The sequence below is a fragment of the Lissotriton helveticus genome, chromosome 9 (genome assembly GCF_964261635.1).
Source record: "Lissotriton helveticus chromosome 9, aLisHel1.1, whole genome shotgun sequence".
NCBI classification, from domain to species: Eukaryota; Metazoa; Chordata; class Amphibia; order Caudata; family Salamandridae; genus Lissotriton; species Lissotriton helveticus.
Window position 1 is genome coordinate 178,927,537 of NC_136070.1, and position 23,301 is coordinate 178,950,837.

The 23,301-nt window shown below is 47.8% G+C and overlaps 1 protein-coding gene across 1 annotated transcript in view; it reads left to right on the forward strand.

The window, feature by feature from the left end:
* LOC144782681 (galectin-3-like) overlaps positions 1 to 23,301 on the forward strand; it is a 92,507-nt gene that overhangs the window by 62,101 nt on the left and 7,105 nt on the right. The window contains exon 3 of the mRNA XM_078662020.1: positions 13,966 to 14,137. Coding sequence (XP_078518146.1) covers positions 13,966 to 14,137 — 172 coding nt within the window. The remainder of the gene's footprint in view (positions 1 to 13,965; positions 14,138 to 23,301) is intronic.

Here is a 23,301-nt window from a genome sequence, read left to right on the forward strand (position 1 = left end):
AAGGGCGCTCGCGGAGGAACAACGTCCGAATCTTAGGCATTCCGGAGTCGGAGGGCAAACGTACGATGGATCTGTATGTGGAGGACTTAATTAAGACGAAATTGCAACCGAAGGGCCTCTCCCATTTCTTCTCGGTCGAAAGGGCGCATAGAGTCCCCGGGGGGGCGCCGAAACCGGGGGCACCGCCGCGGCCAGTGCTGGCTAGACTTAAATTAGATTTAATTTCCGTGATAGGGATGCCATACTTCAAACAGCCAGGATCTCTGCACCTATCAAGATACTGAATTCCACCATCGCTTTCTTCCCGGACTATACGGCTGAGGTGGCCCGGCGACGGAAGACTTTTACCGACATCAAAAAAGCCTTGCGGGCCAAAGAACTACCATACTCCATGCTGTTCCCGGCGAGATTGAGAATCGTGGATAATCACAAAGCGTGGTTCTTCGACACTCCGGAGGCGGCGAGGGAATGGCTGGATGGTTGGAGACGTGTTGAGGCTCCTAGGCAGAATGGCAAGAGTCAACGCGACCAAAGGACGGCTAACCAGTCGACTCAACAGGCATCGCAAGGACATAGCCAGGACCTATTCGCTGAATCAGGTCTGGAGGAGGGAGAACATCCGGAGGAGTGAACGCCAGAAGACAAGGCCCATGGTCAACACTACTTCAGCACACTGACTACGAGACCCTTGGACTCCACTCTGTGTTAGGCGGAAGAGGTCACATGGAGCTGCTATCGGAGTCGCAAAGCTACTTACCCCCTGCAAGCAAGTACAATGGGTTGGGTTGGGACTACGCGCTCTGCTAAGTTGGGGGAGGCGGGCGGTTTTCGGCCCATGCAGCAGGGAGGCAGGGAGGGGGGAGGGGAGGGAATGTTTGAATGTTTTGGTTTTAGTTATTGTATTCCGCGGCACAACACGACATGTTCTAAACAACACGAAGGAGACAGGTTATTTGGTGACAATGCACCACGAGATTCGTTCCTTATTGACTTGCACGAGGCCACATATACTGGTAAATGGCGGCACACGAGATAGCTACACCTGAGAATCATACGTCACATCCTTCCCACACACCGACTTTAACAGCCCTCACATGGAATGTCAGGGGATTGGGCGATAAGGTGAAACGGGGCCTAGTTCTACAATATCTGAAATGCTGTAAACCGGCGATAGTCCTGTTGCAGGAAACCCATCTTGTGGGCACGGCCTCGAAAGCGATGGATAGATGGGGATACAAATTCATTGCGCATGCGGACTTCTCCTCCAGCTCTAGAGGGACGGGGATACTTATACGAAAGTGCTTTCCGATGGTGTGTCAACAGACTAGCATAGATAATCAGGGCCGCTTCGCAGCTGTGACGGTACAGTGGGAGGGGCAACTTTTCAACTTTGTGTCTGTATATGTCCCTCCTGGCCTGCAGGCCACAGCGCACGCCGCCCTTGCGGCCTTTCTACTGTCCCTACCGACGGCGACGCTAGTCATAGGGGGCGACTTTAATGACGTTGTAGATCATGAGCTCGATAGACACCCACATACCACGACGGTACGGGGAGGCAGGCGACTCGCCGGACTGTTGGATGCCCTGGGTCTAACAGACTGCTGGCAGTACAAACATCCTTACGACAAACAATACACTTATTACTCAGCGACACATAACTGTCTCTCACGGATTGATTACATTTTAATGTCTGGGGAGGGGCTACATGGCGTTGAGGAGGTAAGCATCTGTCCCAGGGGAATCTCCGACCACTCCCTGCTAAGACTCACATACACACACCACCGTTCCCATAGAAGCCGTGTGTTTCCTGTCCATGCGAGCTATCTGCAGAGCGCCCCTTTGAGGAAAACCCTTTCCGCTACTGCTGAACACTACTTTCAGGAGAACTCGGGCTCAGTCGGCTCCCAGAGTACCTTATGGGAAGCATATAAAACAGTCCTGCGTGGGCAGGCGATTGCATCCATTGTTGCTCATAAGCGAACACAGCATCAAGAACTTAGCGCCCTCGAGGAAGCCCTCACAATATCAATCTCTGAACAGGAGTCTCACCCGACCCGGGGAGCCGCTCAGGCGGTCTGACTGCGCCACACTGAATGGATGGCATATCAAAAGGAGATGGTTCAGACCTCAATTCAGGCCTCCCGTCACAGGATTTACGAGTTGGGCGACAAGGCAGGAAAGATGCTGGCTTGGCTCGATAAAAAAGAAAAAGCGGGCAGGGTCATTGCACAACTGGCACTGCCTGGGGGGCGTTTGACCTCTGACCCCGGTGCCATAGTTGAACTGCTGGCTGACCATTTTGAGGTGATATATGCCCCCCAGGCGACGTATTCGACGGAAGAAGCTTATGACTATATTAAGGATCTGACGATCCCCTGTCTCTCACCTGAGGCGGCGTTGTTGCTAGAGGCTGACATTACCGTGGAAGAAGTGCGGGGAGCGACCAACGCACTGGCGTCTGGCAAGGCTCTGGGACCCAACGGTCTCCCGGTAGAACTGTACAAGCAAACAGCCCAGACAACAGCCCCTCATCTCCGCAGAATGTTCGTGGACAGCCTAGAAGTAGGAGTACTCCCTGGAGATCAACGTCTTGCCACAATCATCCCGATCCACAAACCTGGTAAAGTACCTGAGGCGTGCACTTCTTACCGCCCCATCTCCTTACTAAATGCGGAACCAAAGATCCTTGCCAAATTACTAGCACAGCGGTTGGCCCCCCATCTTGCCACTCTGGTACACCCAGATCAGTCTGGCTTTATGCCAAATCGTAATACCTCACATAATCTTTGCCATCTACAGGCGGTGCTAGCTCGCCGAGAGTACATACAGGAACCGGCGGTCCTTCGCTCCCTTGATGCCACTATGGCGTTTGACACCGTGGAATGGCCTTATCTATTCGCGGTGCTTCGTCACATGGGCTTCGGCCCCAAGTTCTGCGCATGGGTCCGCCTGCTTTATACCAGGCCCCTGGCCCAGATAGCAGCTAATGGTCATATCTCCAGGGATTTCCCGCTCGGTCATGGGACGAGACAGGGCTGCCCGTTGTCCCCCTTACTGTTCACGCTAGTCCTTGAGCCGTTGGCGATTTGGGTCAGGTGGGAACCATCCATCAAAGGTATCCGGTGGTCGCCGTCGTGGGAGGATCGGATATCTCTCTACGCGGACGATATCCTTCTCTATCTCACCTCCCCTTAAAAGTCAATCCTAGAACTACTTAATGTCTGTGAGAAGTTTGGGAGAGTTTCGGGATATAGAATTAACTGGACTAAATCAGTCTTATTCGTTCTTGCTGGCTGCCCACCCTCACTTCCGGTGGACTGTCCGTTAAGTTACACTGACACCCCTTTTAAGTATCTGGGAGTTTACGTCTCTTCTAACCCGGACGAATTCCACGCCCTAAATTTGAAACCCCCTCTGGAACGGTTCAATAGGGATGTAAAGGTGTGGCGCTCCCTCCCTCTCACCCTCCTGGGTAAAGCTGCATTGTTCAAGATGATGGCGCTGCCCCGTTTTCTGTACCTCTTGAGAACACACCATTTCAGGTCCCCCCCTCCTACTTTAAGGCCATCGCAGCGGCTGTTTCTACTTTGCTTTGGGACGGGAAACCGGCACGAATTGCGCAATGCAAACTGGTGAAGGACTGGTATGATGGGGGTATAGCACTCCCTAATATTGAGCTTTACTACTGGGCTGCCCATCTTAAGCAAATCAATTACTGGCTACACGCCCCACAGACGGAACCCGCCTACTTGGCGGACAGGCAGAGTATCGAATCCAGGGGGCTGTTAAGAAACCTCTATAGTCGTAGCGTCCCGTCCGATCTACTGGGCCCGACTCGTCACACGGTTCAACTCTGGTATAGGGCACATACACCCCTTCAGTGCGCGAACATTATTACACAAATGACACCCCTGTGGGACTCATACAGATTAGGTTACATGGGCAACAGCAAAGGGTTCCAGGCGTGGGACGCCATAGGTATTTCCGTTGTGGGAGACCTCTGGAAAAAACACAAAATGGTAGACTTCACTTGCCTACAAACCAAATACGATCTGGCCCAGTCCGAACATTACAGGTACATGCAAATAAGACATGCACTTCAGGCAGTCATCCCGACGGGAACGACTCTGCAGGAATCCACCCCTCTAGAGGACAGGCTACTGACTGAACATATGACCCACAAAGCGACCTCCTACACATACCGGAAACTAGTTAACAACCTCCCTGACATGCTGTCCAAATTACGTTCGAGTTGGGTGGCAGATATTGGTGACCTTGATGACTCGGAGTGGCAGGAGGCTCTCTCCTCGCCGCGTGAATCTGAGATTCCTTCCAGACTTAAACTGGTTCAGTTGAAAATACTACACCGCACATATTACACCAGAACGGTCCTTCACAGGATAGGGAGAGCTTCCCACGAGTACTGTCTCCGTGGATGCGGGGAGAGGGGGACGTTCTACCATACCATTTGGGACTGTGGTCGGTTAGCGAGGTACTGGGCGGCAGTAATGCGAACCATTTCCCAAACTACGGCTGTCTCCCTGATGCCCGACCCTCGCTGCTGTCTGTTGAACATATGGGATGCAGTAGACTTAACCCATCGGCAACAGGACTGGATCATGCTGGGAATGATGGTTGCGAAACGCAATATTGCTAAACTGTGGGGTTCCAATGTACCACCCGCATTGAGAGACTGGTGCAGTGACATGGATGAAACAATGGTGGCTGAGAGGGCGGTGTTTGTCCATCGGGGATGCCCTAAAAATGGGGACAGATCTGGGGGGCGTAGAGCAGGTTCAGGGGAAACATATGTGAGCCGCCACGGGTGGACTCGGATGAGTGCCTTTCGGATTAAGGATTGGACCTGAAATCTAGATGTCAGTGGTTGTATATCCTGCTGTTTTGAAACTCGCCCTGCTGTTAACGGGTGCTGTAATGCTAAGGACGGATCAGTGGTTGCACCGCTAATGCTAACAATACTACAATTATGAGCATATGTTATGTCGCCTTCAAAGATCGAAGTGTTTATTCTGCCTTTAATTTAATGAAAAGTTTGGTTTTAAAAAAACGTAGACCTAAGTCATATCGTATACCTGTATCGTTTGCATTATGTACAATTTGTCTCCATTTGCCGCCGGACCCCAGGGTTAACGGCTACACGGCTGTGGCAACCTTATAATGATAATTTGCTAATGTTAATGTTGCGGCCGGCCCAAGAGGTTGTAGGCCTTAAGCTGTGTTATAATGGTAATGTGCAATGAAGGTCTTTTAAAAAAAAAAAAAAAAAAGGAGAGGGGCAAGCCAACCTTAATTGAAAGGGAGGGGTTATCAGGGAAAGAATGGTAGGTTCTTTAATCCCTCCAAGGTGGGTAAGTGCTTTACCTGTTATCAGCCAGGGTACAAAAATGAGATGTTGTCTGCATCAAGAAGTCCCTTAATGTCCCTGGGTGAGGTGAAAAGTGCAACCCTCGTTGCCTTAGCTTCAAGCATGGATAAGTACGGGCAGAGGCCTAACTTTAATGGGACTGAGGTGGTGGCGGCTATCAGAGACACTGGGGCAAGTGTAACTATGGTCCTGAACAAACTGGTGCATCAAGAGAGGTTGCTACCTGGTGAATTTCACCAGGTAACCTATGCAGACAGCAGTACCAAACTCCATCCTATGGCTTTGGTGGATTTTGAACTAGGAGGTGTGACAGACTCTATGACAGTAGCTATGTATCCTGTGCATCCAGTACAGTGTTTACTGGGCAATGATCTCGAAACATCTGAGTGGTCAAAGGTGGAGAGAGGGCTCCATCTGAAAATATTGGAACTGCCAGAATGGGTATGTGCTGTGACGAGGTCGCAGACTATCCTGAAGGTAAAGGCTGGGGTGCCTGGAATCTAGAACAAAGGCCCAAGCATCCCAGGACAAGGGCACTGGGTCTGGTGAACCAACCCAGGGATCCCCAGAGGACATGAGGATCTCACTTCTGAGGTAGGGACTCCCTCCCTGCCAGTGCTGTCAGATTTGGCAGAACTGACAGGAGCCGGTGGACCCTCCAGAGAGGAGTTCTGTCAGGGACAGAGAGACTGTCACGTGTTTGTGTGCTTGAGGTAGATTGCCTCTAAACAAGAGGAGGTAGATTACAGTGGATTTAACAGAACCTACTGGGACGATTGGTTGCTTTAGACTGTGGCCAGAAACCTCAGGGAGGGGGCAACTAGGAGGTTGGTGGTACCCCAGAAATACAGAGTTTATCCTGATCTGGGTCATGATATTCCCTTGGCAGGACATTTGGGACAGACAAATCCATGGGACCGGTTGGTGAACCATTTATGCTGGCCCCATATATCTGAAAAGGTAAAGGAGTTTTGCAGCTCCTGTGTCACCTGTCAGCCCAGTGGCAAGGCAGGGGGCAAAACAAAGGATACCCTGACACCACTGCTAGTGGTTGCAGTTCCCTTTGAAAAAGTGGGGATGAACATTATTGGTCCCCAGAAACTTTCTATTGCACCAGGGAGTAGGTATATCTTTGTGGTAGTGGGCCATGCCACCGGGTACCCTGAGGCAATACCCCTTAAAACCATAGATGCTCCTGCAGTGGCTAGGGCACTGGTTGGTGAGTTCACTAGAGTGTGTTTTCTGAAAGGGGCTGTGCCAGATAGGGGCACAAACTTTCTGTCCATCTATCTTACTGCAATGTGGGATGAATGTGGTGTCAACTACAAGTTCACCTCCCCGTATCACCCCCAGAATAATGGTCTGGAAGCGAGGTCCAACAAGACCCTGAAGGGTATGATCAATGGGTTGTCTGAGGAACTTAGGAGGAGATGGGATACTCTTGTCCCATGCCCACAGAAACAGGTTAGTTTCAGTCACTTTGACTTGTTATTTGGGCACCCAGTGAGGGGTCCATTTGGCCTTCTGCGAGAGCCTTTAGAGAAGCCTCTCAAATAAGCAAAGGACAATGTGCTGGGCTATGTGCTAGGCCGGAGATCTAGAATGGTAGAGTACATGTCCAAGGCTAGAAGGAAACTCGAGGCTAGCCAGGAGCTTATGAAGCACTGGTATGATCAGAAGGCTACCATGCCTGAGTATACTCCAGAACAGTTGGTGTGGGTGTTGGAGCCTGTGGCTCCCAGGGCCCTTCATGACAAGTGAAGTGGGCCTATCCAATCTTAGAAAAGAAGGGTGAGGTTACCTACCTGGTTGACATTGGCACCCGCAGGAACCCTCATAGGGCTCTGCATGTGACTAGATTGAAACCACACCATGACAGGGCAGATATAGCCATGTTATTGGTCACTGATGAGGGAGTGGATGAAGAGACTGAGCCAGTGCCTGACCTCCTCTCCAATAATGTGCAAGATGTGTCAGTGAAGGGAGTGGTACTCTCTCCCACATTGACAGACCAGCAGCACAGAGACTGCAAGCAGGTGCTGGAGCAGTTTGCTGGCCTGTTCGCTGGACTCCAGGCATCACTGAGTAGTGTGTGCACCACATTGTCACTGGTAACTTCCCATCGGTCAAAATAAACTGTACAGGTTGTCCGACCATGTCAGAACTAATATTAAGGCAGAGGTAAACAAGATACTGGAGTTGGTGCTAATTCAGCCTTCTGACAGTCCATGGGCCAATCAAGTGCTGCTGGTTCCCAAACCTAATCCCCAGGGGGGACCAAACGAGTTAAGGTTCTGGGTGGACTAGAGAGGACTTAATGCAGTTACAAGGACTGATGCTCACCCTATACCTAGAGTTGATGAGCTCATTGACAGGGTAGCAGCTGCCAAGTACCTGATTACTTTTTATATGACTTCGGGCTACTGGCAGATTGCCCTCACAGATAGAGCAAAGGAGAGGTCAGCATTCTCCACTCCAGAGAGACATTATTAGTTCATGGTATGGTAATGGCCTTTAGCTTCAAAAATGCAGCTGCCACCTTCCAAAGGTTGATGAACAGGGTCTTGTCTGTGTTGGAGCAATACAGCGAAGCTTATCTGGATGATATAGCTGTATATAATTCTACCTGGGGGATCACTTAAGCCACCTGAGAGAAGTGCTTCAGGCTATGCAGCAGGCCGGCCTGAGAATTAAGGCAAGTAAGTGCCAAATAGGGAGGAGTTCTGTGGGGTACCTGGACCACCTGGTAGGTGGAGGCCATGTACAGCCTCTTCAGGCCAAGATTCAAACTATTTTGGATTGGACAGCTCCTGTTACCCAGACTCAGGTCAGGACCTTCCTTGGACTGACTGCGTACTATAGAAGGTTTGTTCACAATTATGGGACCATTGTGGGGCCCTTAAGAGAACTAACTTCTAAGAACAGTCCCAATAAGGTGGATTGGACCCTAGTATGTCAGAAGGCTTTCAACACTCAGAAAGCTGCTATGTGTTCAGCACCAGCGCTACTGGCCCCTGACTACACAAAGGAATTTGTGGTTCAGACAGATGCTTAGGAAAAAGGGATTGGGGCAGTATTGTCACAGTTAAATGAAGAGGGCCTTGATCAACCAGTTGCCTTTATTAGCAGGCAACTTCGTCCCAGAGAGCAGAGGTGGAGTACCATTGAGAGAGAGGCTTTTGCAGTGGTTTGGTCCCTGAAAAAGCTGAGGCCATATTTGTTTGGGACTCACTTTTGTGTTTAAACTGACCACAGGCTTCTCAGGGGCTCATGCAGATAAGATGTGAGAATCCTAAGCTGCTAAGGTGGTCCATTTCCCTACAGGGAATGAACGTTGCAGTGGAACACAGACCTGAGCTTTCCCATGCCAATACTGATGGACTTTCCAGCTTTTTTCACTTAGCTGATGAGAACTATCAGGGTGTAGGTTAGCAACCCATCTTCACCTTTCATTTCAGGGGTATGTTGCGCAGTCATCCTATGCCCTTGGCACCCACATTTGTTGCTGCCTGGTACTGGTAGTGACTGACTCTGACTGTCCCTGACCTCTGCCTAACCAGGCCCAGAGCCAGTGCTATGCTGAACACACTTAGAATACAGTGAAACTACCTACACACACTAGGGTACACTATGGGATAGGGTACCTATATGATTGGCATGACCTCCTCTAGTACATAATAGGACAGGTGGATTAAAAATACATTTAAGTCCCTAGTATATAATAGGGTATAACAGTTTAGAGGCCAGCAGCCCTTTCTGCACTTGCATGTGTGCACTGATGAGAGCCTGGGGTCATTGTAAGAGCAGCCCTGTGTTGCAGAACTGCCTTTATATTCAAATTGTTCCAAAACTCGGCTTTTGATGTTGGGAGCACTTACAAATTGATAAACTACAATATTTTGGCATGTTAGGTACCCCCAGGGGCTCCCCTAGGTGTCCCATTGGTGGGGGTCATGCACTTATAAGGAGGACCTTTATAAAAGAGGCTTTATATGCCCTGGTGAGAGAAAATACACATTTCACTTCCTTCATTGTAGTAAAGTGCTTGATAAAATCAACTTTTGTGCTAGGAGCATTGTGGAGTGAAAATCTACATTATTTGTGCATATTCAGGACCCCAAAAGTCTCCCCTACTTGTTCTGGGGGTGGGGGTCATGTAGCTATAAGCAGGGTCATTATAAAAGCAGTTTTATAGGCCCTGCTCATTTTCCCCATTGTCGATCCTGAGCCACGTAGGTTAACATTGTAATAGTTTATGAATTCATAACTACTGCAAGGGGCACCTGAAAAATATCACTCAAGGATTTAGGAGAATATTATTGATAAATCCAACACTATGCTGTTGCTGAATTTATCCTAAAATGCACAGACAAGAAGTTATACAGGGGGAGAGGTCGTAAAGCATCAGCTTCAAAGGTAGAAGGAGACAGCTAGGTCCATCTACCGCCTTCCACTTTGAACCCAGCCAGATGGTAGGTTTCAGGAAGAAATTTGCAGATGTTGGAGGGAGGGGAGCTATGGAAATGAGATATCCTGCAGGTTGGTTTAGGTAGCTCTTGCTTCTCTACTGAGAATTCAGCCATATAGAATTTTGGAAGAATAGTGCTTTCTGGGAGACCATTAACATTACAGGTGTATTTGTAAAGCGCACGATTACCCAAAGGTGTCCTGGCGCTGAATAACAGATGTTTATTGTTACCCAACTCAATGGTACTCATTGTATCGACCTCAAATGGATGAAAGGCTGAGTGGACCTTCTGGGATTTGAACCTGTGTCCATGAGGTCGAACACAGGCCCCTGCAGTGGCTGCTTTAGTCCACTGAGCCACCAGACCCGGCCACACTTTGAAGGAAATGGTCAAGCTCTGCTGTCTTAACCTGTACCTCATTGGATAAGAGTGCCCTCCTGCTTGACCCCAGAGAGCACTGAATAAGTATCTTAGAGGGGCAGAGCCTCTCAGAACTTTTGCTTGAATCAAGAGAAGAAGAAGGGTCCACGCAGGAAGTTTGATGTGCACCAACCAGGCCCTGCACTCTGACTGACTATGCCTGCTGCACAATCTGGAACTACAGCCCTGTGGACCTAGCTTGCTTTAAGAGGACTTAAGTGTGGACTCCCTACAAGCTACAGGTAACAGAGCTCACCTGGACCATCACCATCAATAAAGCCCAACCTTGAGTGCGTCTAGAGGATTTGAGGGTTTTGTCCAAGTGGATTGTGGGAGCTGAAGTCCCAAATGTTCAAGGACGATCTTGGAGATTCCAGACCCTTGGATTGTGTGTTGGACACTTTGGGACCCCTAAAAGGAACTTCTGAAAGAAGTTCCAGAAGTTTGAAGCAACTTTTGAAAAAAACTCTATAAGTAGACCGATTCGACCTGGCCAGCCAAGCCCGCGACCCTCAACTGTGAGACGGACTGCCCTCCAGGTTTGTCCCTCTGAAAAGCTCTGGAGGTCTGACTCCCAGAGTTTGACCAGGAGCTTGTCAAAAGCCAAGCGAGTGAACCCTCACCGAACCCATCCTGGTGAAGAGCATAGAGGGACCCCGGGAGTAAAAGCTCCATGAAAGTTTCTAAGTCCGAAGGTAAAAGACTTGATCGTCTCCAACCATGAGAGTCAAGCACCCCATCTTGAACTGCGAGCCAGCTTGGATCTCTGGTTATCCCTCTGGAAAGTGCCTGAGGTCTGACTTCAAAGCTGGCGAACCCTCACCCAACCTGGACTGGTGGGGAGCATCGAGGGACCCCGGCAGAAGAAGCTCCAGGAAAGTTTCTAAGGCAGAAGGTAAAAGCTTTGACCACGGCTTACCGCGAGGGGTAGCCGTGCAGGGCTCCATCAGGAACAACCTTAAACCTTGACTTTATTCAGGTCTAGAGTGACCAGATGTCCTAATAAGTGCTACAGGTTTCTATGTGCTAGATGGTTCTAAATATTTGAAAATTCATATCTCTGGTTCCCTACATTGGACTTCTTTTCATTTTGGTGTCATTTTAAAGTTAAAATATTGTGTGTTGTGTCTAAATTATTAACTGAATTGTTTTTTTTAATGCTTTACATAGCTGTCTTTGAAGATGAGCCTGCTTGCTCACAGCCAAGCTACCAAGGGTTGAGCATGGAAATCATTTTCTGAGACCTATTCTGAGCCTCAGACTGTGACCCCTAGACTGTGTTAGTGGCCTTATTGCCAGTGGTAAATATATATTTACCACTACTAATAACCCACTTTCCAACAGTAGAACGATCCACGTGCTGCATGCTAAAGCAAACTCTGACGAGAAAATGGATACTAATGCTATTTCCATTCAAACTCGTGTCAATAAACATGACGCATAAATGAAGGGATTTCATATTTACATGCTGAAGTGATTTCTAGGCCTAATGATCTACATTGGATTGTCATCTCTAAGAAAGCGTTTTAGCTACCTTGTAGGAAGACACCCTTAAATTTAGATATCAAATCTCTGTGCCTTGAGGGGAGCTGCTGGTATTTTGGATCCACTGAAGGCACTGAAATTTGTTCAGTCAATGTCATGTTTGTTGCAACCACTTTATTAAGATTTTTGCATACAAGAAACAAATTTCCAAAGCAGGAGTTTGTTTCTTGTAAACAAAAATATGAGAATGTGTGGTTGCCTACCAGCCCTATGTAGGTAGACTGTTAGCATCAAATCATAAAAGTCCCTGATGAAGAAAATGAAACTTGATCCGGAAATAATCAACAATATGTATCAACTTGGGCTTGATTCTTAGCACAAAACTTTGACTGTCAACAATATCCTGTCATGACTCAATTGATTTCCTGTCAAATGCAAGCCTTAGAGTTGCTGAAGATCAACCTAATTAAATTCAAACAATTTTTGATAGTACCTTTGAACACTTTGCGAAAAATGAGTACACACTGACAAGTCAGAATAATTCTTCTTTTAAAGATTATACGGATCTAGGTTTTGAATTAAAGGCTGAGCTGCATCTCAAGGTTTTGACAGGGAATCCCTACACCTCTCGCTCAGGCCATCTAAACGTTACATGTCAAAAAAGGATGGATGAGGAGAATGGCAGTCCAGTATACACTCTCCTCATCTAAATTGTAATTAAATCAAAGTATACTGTTCCGGAAGCTCAGTCTAAGAGAAACTATATCTGACTGAAAGCAGGTACCCATGGAAGCATATGCTTTTAGGAACAGTTGCCCTCACTCATCCGAAGGTGACATGCTTCATCATTGGGCTATGCTCCTCGCCAGGTACGCGCTGCAAAGTCTAGCGGGCCTCGCCAGAGTGCACTTTATAGGACATCTTTTAATAAAAAATACGCCAGGTGAGCACAATGTCAGAAGATGTTGTGCCCAAAAATGTGAGAAGATACCAATCTTCACACAGGGGGAACCACTACAAACTGTGAATGATTGACTGAATGATTTAGTATATTGTGGTGACCAGTGCTTGAAATGGAAAAATAGAAGTGCAGGTACTCTGTACCAGAGTACCTGCTTGTTTCTGAGAAGTGCCGATACTCTCCAATTAAAAGTATTGCATTCCTCTTGAGAAGTGCCGGTACTCTCCTTCTCAAAATAAAAAAGTGGCAGACTCCGTACCGGACAGTACCGGCCCATTTAAAGCACTGGTGTTGACACGATGGAAGGGTTTCAGAAGCTGATACCCCACACCTGCAACCGAGAGATATATAAGGGACAACCTTCAAAGCTGTGCTTCTACAGTAGATGACCCCACAAATGGAGTTACTTGAGAGGCTAAGGCGCTCGACCTCGGACCTGAGGATCTGGGTTCGAGTCTCGGTAACGACGCCAAAACCTCCTGTGATTCTGGGCAAATCACTTAATCTCCCCGTGCCTAAAAATGAAAGTGTGTGTCCTCATGTAAAACATAACTTGTGCTATGTAAAGCGCTCTGATACCTGATTCGGTTCGGGTCTAGTTCGCGCTATATAAAACGCTACAAAAAAAAACAAAAAAACTTGAGGGTAAAATTGTGTGCATGGAGCTTGATAAAAGGATGGGTATGGCTGACTACAATCACAGCTGCTTGGACACCATGCCACACTGCACCCTGGATGCCTCAATATTTATTTACATCAGACTCATGTATCTGTGTCCGATATGTGTAAAGCACAAAGTAATCACTCCTAGGGGTCTCAAGGCGCTGGGGGACGTTGGGTAGATTAAGTGAGCTATTGCCCAGAGTCACAGGGTGCTGACCTGAGCTGCCGCTGGTTCCGACGCTCCAAACGTGAGCTGTGTGCTCCAGAGTCAGCCGCTCTGGCCGCTGCACCACACCACACCGCTCCACTCCTCATTTGCCTCAGTCCATCACAATGTGCCTACGAATGTAGTATTTATTGACTGCCAAACTGCACTGGGTGTTAAATGTGTAAATGCCACAAATAAAGGGCTTTCTAAAAAAAAACATTAAACTATAACAAATTCAAATGGATGGACCTGGCATTTGATGTTTGATTCTGCAGGATAATTTAAATGCAAAAGTTTTATTCTAATATTTGATCACCAATTGTATTTTCAATTAGCTAACTTCATAAAAGTATGATTTATTCCTCTTTCTTAGGTTTGCTATTGATTTTGTGCAAGATAAGAAAAACATCCCGTTCCACCTTGATCCACGATTCAACTATCACAAGAAACTGTATACAACTGCCAACTACAAGAAAAATGACGCTTGGGGAAAAGAGATACAGAAGTTAGATAATTTTCCATTTAAACTTGGAAAGAAATATAAGGTAAGGGAAATTAAAAGTGCAACTCTTCATTTGTTTATTTGATAGAACATAGATGCAATTATTGAATCTAATCTATGCTGGCCAGGTGCACTTGACATTGCTTTTTTTACAATTAGACAAAAAAGTATAATTTTTCTAAGGAGCGTGCTGAATGTGTATTACTCGTGGGTATTTATTGATGAAAGGCAAAATCACTCAACCAGAGTGTGGTATAATCACCAAGAAACCGAGACTGGCAAACAAAGTCACAATCTATGTGGGCAAAGAACCTGGAATGCAACCCTTTACAACATATGTGAAGTCCCTTAACAAATCCCGGTGTAGTGGAACTGACATACAAAACTCCCAGCCCTAGGCCATAGATTTTAACATGGACCTGCATGAAATAGCTATTGTATTGTAATGTATTGGTATTCATGTAGTGCGTCCCATTCATTTTGAGAGGTATAAGTGACACACTTGGTATTTGAGTAATTAACTACCCCATATGTATCATTCATATAATGCTTTCTTACCCTGTGAATGTTTCCGAGTGCCCTGATTTTTATTAGCGTCCTGGGTCCCATTTGGGTGTCGTAGTTTACCTATGTGAAAAAAGGGGAGGTGCATGAGGCTTGGAACCAGGGTAGACGTGGACTGAAGACCAACACAGTGTTTAAGCAAGGGTGGAGTGGAGAGTGTGCGAATATATGCAACCAAGTATGCAATTACTTGCCATCCTAGCTTGTCAGGTGCTATGAACAGGGATCGCTGATGATAGCAACTAGACAGACTACATGTTAGAAAGCTGTGGGGGTTATTTAGTAATATTTTACGTGAGCACTCAGGTGGCGCAAAGCAATGCAAACTACTGAAGCGATTTACTTAACATTAAAACATTTGTGGATCGCAAAATTGTGCAGCATTGCTTCTGTGCCTGGGCAACCCTTAGTGAATCTAGAGCCAATGTTGGGCAGCGTAAGGTTGTGTGAATTAAACATAAATCCTTTAATAGTTTCAGTACATGTGATGTCACTGTACTCTTAACCTCCGAGGACAGTTAAGGACCATGTGGTAGCATCTTGCTCATATGACAAGAAGTGGCTCTGCCCAGTACAACTGTCTGTGCTGTTAGGCTGTAGTGTGTGACATATATTGTTTAATGCAATCTCCCTACAAATTATTTTAATGATCTTCAATAATTTGAATCAGACTTTGGGGTAAAGCCATTTAGTTTGGGGTGGGTGGCTGACCACCGAAAGGAATTATAACACTCTAAGTAAGGGTGAACCCTCAAAGTCACCAAATTAAGTTCAACCTCTGGTAGATATGGCATAGAGCAGAAAGGCTTAACTTAAGGAAATGTGTAAAGTATTCATGCAGTACCAGAACAGTACTACAGTCATACCACCAAGCAATAGAAATACCAAACCGAATCAGAAAAACAGAGAAATCTTTGACTAACCAAACTGACACCAACATGAAAACATTCAGGGGGTGGAGAGAATCTGATAGGATTCGTGCCTCCCCTAGGCTGCCGTACTCATGCCCGACCACTGAGCAGTGATTCAGCCGATTGCCCACCAACATGTCGGTCTTCCTGCCGGAAATGCTGAAGCTGAGGCTGAAGCCTTTGGAGGTGTGAGCTGTGGGGGCTTGCCCTTTCTTGAGTGCTGCACGCCATGTGCCTTGAATCGCCTGGTGTTTCTTGCCCTCCAATCAGCCTCAGCTCACACCGCCATTACTGTGCTCAACATATGCGGGGAGCTGAGTGAGTTAGAGGCCTATGGCAGGATGGTGGCCGGTGGGTGCCGGTGGGCTGTGTCTGCCCGGAAGGGTTGAGTCCCACAGAATATTGATTGGACCCCTAAGCAAGGATATAGGCTTCGACCTCTGCCCCTCAGAGCCGAGAGGCTGGCCCAGAATCGTCATTATCACCCAAGCTATTGACAGTTTTTGGTGCTCTGAAATTTGAGATGAAAATTCGCGGTGAGCAGGAGAACAATCATTGCGAAAGCCTTCGGAAATCCATGCAGGTATCTCATTGCATCCTTATTTGGCAGGCTTGTGTCTTTGGGGTGGTGGCCATCAGCTTCAGCCAGTGGAGGAGGTAAGTGGCTAATTTTATTGTTGTGCATAAGACAAAAAGACTGTAATCAGTAAGGCTGATTGGAGTTGCTGTTTGGGCTGTCCTGAACTGTCCGGAGCTCCCTGGAGCTGTTGGAATTGATGATCCGAAAGGTGCCTGTGGGATCGAACCAATCAGGAAGTGTCTGTCAGTCCTGCCCTCCTCCTTCACCCCTGTCCAGCTCTTGTGGTTGTATTGTCGCATTGGGGCAGAAAGTGTCCTAATCGGCATATTGGGTCTCTGAGTGCTACTAATTGACTGATGGTGACTGGTTGGAGGTTGGATTGTGTCCCTTCCCACCTTACCTCTACCTATCCCACCTGCTACATACAAGCCTCTCTCGAAGCATCTTTCAGTGGGGAAGAGCAAGTCTGCAAGCCCCTCCCTTGAAAACCTCCAGAACCACACTGGATGGGTTCTTGCATAGAGCAGGGAATGTTGTTAATGTGGAAACAGAGTTGGCAGAGAGGCGCTTCTCGCTCTCCTCCGCGCCCGCTTCCCTACCATGCAACTCAGGAACTGTCCGTTCAGGCTTAAATCCTGCTCTGGCGCACCAATTGGACACCCACAATGGGGAAGTAGGGCTAACGGTTCTCCCAATTGCCATTCTTGCCCATCCGGGTCCTTGTTGCAACCCTCGTCAAATATCACACTGCTGGGGACATCACAGGAACTTCCCCATGGGCCCAAACCAAGGGGCAAAGCAGGCGCAAGAAAGAGAGTGGATGATGGGGCCATTTCTAAGATGTCGGGGTTGTGATTTTCGCACCTCTCTCTTCTCTGGAGGAAAATACAGACGAAGGGGTGAAAACCAAGGTACTATCCGACACCATCTGTAACACGGTGCTAGAGCACCTGAATAATAAGCGCGTGCCCATTCTGCCTCATTTGGAGAGGGTTGAGAGTAAATTAATCAAGCTATGCTAGGTCTGTTTTGTCTTCCTGACTGCTAGAGGCAGTGTCAGTGGCTGTGCCGGTGGGGGCTTCTCCTGCTGTTCCATCTGCAGGGCCTGTTCTGATCAGCTCCCTCTCCTCTCAGTCTGAGCCTTTGCCCTACCCAACCCATTAATTCCAACTAGGAACAGGTGCCATACTGCTCAGGGAGCAGGGGCTCGTGACATAAATGCACCCCTACTGCACGGAAATGTGGAAAGTAGGGATCTTGGGAGGGGCAGAAGTCATGTGCATGGCTTCCCGGTCTCAGCCCATGCCCTCGCCCATTCAGGTCTTCATGTACCCCTTATGTGATAGTTCTGAAGAATGTGCAAATCCTAAAGCCCACCCAAAGAGAATATCCCCTAGCCCATAAAAATAAAGTAACCCAACGCCTTGGAGCAGGCATGAAGGGGATGTGTGATCTTTCAAGGGAGGTCACAATGGTCAAGAGGTCCCCTTGGGTGGGTCCGAGTGCAACAGAAGTGGCTGAGGGGTTAACTTAAAGTCACCCCACACAGCTAGATCGATGTTAAGGCTCTCTAGCAAGCAGTCCAAAAACTCTATCCATGTTTTAACTTTAGGTTAGCTTTACAGGCCAGAGGTCCTTGCTGCAAGGCACAGGAAAATAAACGAACAGCACCAGGGGACTGGGAACCCAATTTATAATGTAGAGGCAACAAACTCTTTTTAGACGCTCAGTTCCTTGGAAGAGCTGGATTGACTCTTTACCCCTATTTGTTCAGTGGCCCATTACTATGATCACATTCACAAGGAATGGTGCATGCCAAATGATCTATTGGAACAGGTGGAGAAGAATGGATCGCAGAATGGATCGCCAAAGAGGGGAACTCACCACCTGCTGGGTCGGGTCTCTTTATAGTGTCAGGGAGGCGATGATGGAAAGGGCTGAGAGTTATATCATAGAACATTGCTGGTGTCCATTCCAATCTCAGGAACCCAGACTGACTCTCTACCATTAAAAAACCATACATTGTCCTATTGCAGGAGGCATGGGCAACTGAGCATTTTGTTATAAATGGCTTTCATACAGTATGTAACTCCGCTGCACCACCTCGTGCAAGCAGAGCTAAGGGGGGTTAGCAGTTCTTTGCTCTGTAAAATTAACAGAGTACAATCTGTATTAGGGCCAATTATCTGCTGACTGTAATGTTGACCCCATACTGTTTTGAGTTAGTATTGACCAACCTCCATAGTAGAAGATTTAGAGAGCGACCATGTGTCTTTTCTGGATAATTGTAACAAAGAGGCTCTGATTGTCTGGGCGGGGGGGGTTTAATGCGTGGTTCTGAGGGACTGCTGATCACTCCTTATGTGGCCTGTAAACGTCAACGTGGGAGGAGTATTTGCATTTCCAGCACATATCTTTTAGGAATGCCTTGAATAGATTGCTGACCTTCAGAACCCTGGTCTTTACTAAAGAATTCAAGGATCTGGTCACCCCCTTTCACTACTTTTACTGGTCCCCAAAAGGGTAGTGATATTGACTTATTTGTACCATCAAAGGACCTAGATAAGCTAAAACTTGACCATTATGTTTCGATTTCTTGTGTTAGGGACCACAACTCTACTACCTTAGCATTGGACCATACACCCATGGGGCGAAAGAGACAGCAGGAGAACCTGCCCCTCTCTAACTCATGAAATGGGGCAAATTCAGATAAAATGGGAGAGGGTAGATAGGGACACCTTTCTGAGTATGCTTGTAAGTGAGAACAGTGAGGCATTCTCATTACACAAAAGGGAGATGGGGACAGCAGAAAACATCACTACTGTATTTAGGTCTGTTTGTTCTGTGGGGCACTGGGTGTTGTGGCAGTCTAAAGTCTCAAATAATCCCCCACCTGTAGGCTGATTTTGAACTGCTTGCACATTGATTCATAATAATCTGAAACTGGCCTCCTCTACTAGACCACACTCAGAAAGTGATATAGTGAATGCTAGAAGAGTCTACCCTGGAGGCCAGGATATCAGTTCTGAGGGAAGAAACTAGGGAGGAGCCTCTACTCTGAAGGTCTTAGCCTTATTATGGAAGGTTATTAACAACCCTCTCTTTTCAGGGTAAGAGAAACCTTCTATAGATACGGTCATCCCAGTGGAGCCATTGGTTGCACACTACAATGGTATTTTCAATCCAGATAATAGAGTCCCTACCCTGGAGGAAGAAGTGATAGTCTATGGAAATTCAGAGCTACATTCCAAACTTGCCGACTCTATAGAAGTCAAGGATGTAATCATTGCCCTCAGGCAAAGTGCAGTGGGGAAAGCGCCCAGATAGTGTCCCTCTAGATAACACTGCGCAGTGGGCCCCAATTCTGACAGACAGCTTTAAAGCTTCTGTCTGTGGGCATGTTATGCAGACATGGAAGATAGCGGTTGTAATCTCCATCTTCAAGAAAGGGGACCGACATGATCCCTGCTGCTACTGGCCCATTTCTCTCCTAGATAGCTCCCTAGATAGCTCCCTCAAGCTCCCTCAAGGCCCATTGGCAGGATTTTAGCACGCAAACTGGAGAGTTGGCTGGAGGAATCTGCCTCCTTACCCAGAGTCCACTACGGGTTTCGGCCAGTTCTGGGGACAGTCAAGCAATGCTTGAATCTCCAGTTGGTCATTGGCAAGTACGTTAATGCGAAGAAAAGATCCATTCACCTAGCATTTAAGGCCCTCTCTTCAGCCTTTGACACAGTCAATGGATCTAAGCTCTGAGGGATAGTGGCAAGGATGGGAATCGACCCAGCCATATTTGGCCTGCTACAAAGCACTGGGATCGTCTAATTAGGGTCATGTTTGGTACGGACGGTGAACTCTCTCCTGAAATTAAATCCACAATGGAAATCAGACAATGATTCTTGATGGCCCCCTTATTGTTTCTCATTTACATTAATGACCTTGAACGGAGCCTGTGCAGAGCTGGGAAAGATCTCCCAAATGTGAAGTCAATGGCCCTGCCTGTTTTATTATATGCTGATAATGCTGTGCTTATTTCAAGAACAGCAAATGGTTTGCAATGCCTTTTAGACCACTTTTATGTTTTTATGGGGGAGACCGATGTACGTACCAATCTCAGCAAGTCCTTCGCAAAGAGTATTGGTCCAAAAAATTTTAAAACGCAAACATTTTACCTGGGTGGCACAGAAATGAAAAAGGTCAAGATTTCTAGGAAGTCCGTTGCACCAAAATGTATCTTGGCACAGCCTATTCTCTGATAGGGTCATCCAGTCTTGAAGAGCCGTGGAGGCGATTTTCATCTTTGCGCGGCTGCTAGGGCAAAGCTTGCCCTCCATTCCCTCCGGTACACCGATTAGGCGCATGTTTTTTGTCAGAAGCATTTTTCTGCATCTTCTGCGTATTGATGGAGCTCCACTGTCCGAGAGAGCAGGGTCGAGACCTGGACCTTGAGAGTGGAGACGTCATCTTCAACTGTGCTCGATTCAGTTTCTGTTATGAGTGCAGTGTCATTCTGTAGATCCTGACGTAGTAATACCACGCCCATATGCACCTCTCCAATTTTCATCTCCACCGCAGCCTGTGAGGTTTGGATAGCTTGAAGGATAGAGGAGATGCAATTGGGTGAAAAAGTGGATTTGTGCTCTCTGGGCTGTCCTGCTGGTCCACTATTGGCGGGGCCAATAGTGTATTGGCCCATTCAAGTTTGTGATGTAGCGGATTGAGTAGCTCTATCTTTTCTCATCGCTGTGGGATTGCCGGAACTCCGCACTGAAGAAGGACCAGCCGCTTACCACAAAAATGCAGCAGCATGAGCATCCAGTCCGCTGGGTGGAAAGCCCACTCTCCTCTGCAGCAGATGATGCTGAAGGTGATCAGGGCTCAAGCATCTCCACAGGGCCCCCGCAGGCAAACCAGGGGTCACCACCTTAGAGCAGGACACTAGGGCCCAGGAAAACAACAATGGTGCAAGAGTGAAGCTCACCACATGGCAGAACAATGATCTGGGGTATGGTAGGTGGGTATAGTGCAGCCAACAGATCTTCAGGGTAGGTACAGAAGTGCAGTGGAGAAAGGGCCACTTGGACACTCTCACACCCAAAGTCATGGTAGGGCAGATCCCAGCCGAGGATGGGAACCACAAGGCAGAGATCTGGAAGCTCGGTGAGGTGTGAGGGAGCCTTGAGCAACATCAGCTGGTAGTGGCATACACCAGATGGTCAGCACAGGAGGGGCTCGGGTAAGTACCCCGCCGAAGTAATCAGGAGTACCAAATTGTCCACACCTCATGCCACGAGACTGAAGAAAGCAGGGCAGGGCAAGTATCCATCTCCCAGTTCCAGGCACAGCATGAAGCAAAACAAGTCAAAGGGCTAGCGGCAAGGCCCAGCTCCCCTCCCACAGGTCGCCATCCACAGATGCCATGGGGGGGTCAGGGGGAAGCCTCCCAGGCCACTTCCGCTGGGCATCCTGCGCACCTTTATTCGAACTGCAGTGGGTCTGATCTGCCATCCACCTCCTGGGCGGGGTACCAGTCAAGCGCTGCAAAGCCGCAAAGAGAGCGGCAGCAGGGCCTCATGCAGAGTCAAGCCGGCCCAGGCAGCAGGAGCCGCGGCACCACAGAAGCAGCATCCCTAGCCCCAGGGGTGAAGCCGCTGTGGGCAAGTGTGTAGGGCCGCTGCTACCTCCCTGCAGCATGCCCCAGTGCAGAAGGTAAAGGAGACTGGAGGCCTCACTGGTTCACAGGCCCTATTCTCACCTCTGCAGCACAACTGCCGCCAGGATCGACACACCAGTCCCGTGTCCACCGGGACCCCTCACCTACGCCGCAGGTGCAGAGATCCAGGTGGGCGGTTGTCTGTCATTCAAGGGCCCAATGAGGTGGTGATATTGCTGACAATGTGCCACTACCCCCTGCATCTCAGCAGTGCTGCAGGCCCCGCCACTCCGGCTAGGATCGGGCATTTCTCTGAGGGTCTCGGGTGCATGGGCGGTGCCCCAATGGTCACAGTGCTGGTTCAGTGAAAGGAGGAAGCAATATGGCAGCTACCGATCCGGATTATAGGCAACTCAATAGGGTTCAGGTCGGAGCTCTATTAGATTGCAGCTGCCATGATGGCTGTCCAAGCCATGTCCCCAGCATAGGATTAGGTTGACCGCTCAACGTGGGGCTTTCGGATCTGGGTCTTGTAGATCGGTACTCCAACCCAAAAGATATTAGGCCTACTGCAATGGCTGTGGTGAAAGCAGCATTTAGGGAAAGACAGCGCAGGCTCCACCAGGCAAACTTTGATAAACTAAGTAGTAGAGTCAACTATAACGCTATTAAAACATAGCTGGAATGTGAATTTTATTTGATGTCAATTTCTGATACAAATAGTAAGTTTTTGCTTACCAAGCTGCTTTTTAACCTTCTTTACTTATTAGGTGCCTTCCCCAAGGAAGTCAATTGGCGTACACCTTTGCCAAAATGCCCTTGTGATGACTATGCACTTTACTCTATTTTGTCATTTATATTTCCATCCTCAGAAGAGCTTTTTAAGACCAATTCTCCATTCATCCATGATTATTTCTCATAACTACTTCTAACAAGTGCTAAAGTGGTTATGCTCACTCTCCTTAAACATGGTTACATTGGCTTATACCTAATTGGCATATTTAATTTACTTGTAAGTCCCTTGTAGAGTGATATAACATATACACAGGGCCTGTAAATGAAAGGCTACTAGTGGGCCTGCTGCACTTATTGTGCCACTTACTTAAGTAGCACTTTAATACATGTCCCAGCCTGCCGTTTTGTTATATTCACTGTTGCTTCTGTCTCGTGTGGGGATGAGTTGGAACCTGGAATCACATAGTAGAATCAATGTGGTTCCAGATTCGGTTTATTGTAGCAAGGGTGGTTGCTGAGGCAGGATCATTACTGCTTACTTTGGCTCTCCAATAAACCTTCTACAATTTATCCTACCTGGTCTCCTGGACTGTTTACCTTACAATACGTTTCAGCCTGAATGCAGTTGTAAACTGTCATGTTGACATGGCATTTAAATCCACTTGCCAAGCCATAAGCTCCCTATTTATTACATATAGGTTACCCCTAAGGTAGACCCTAGCATCCAAATGGTCAGGGTGCTGTGTGATTAAAAGACTGGACAC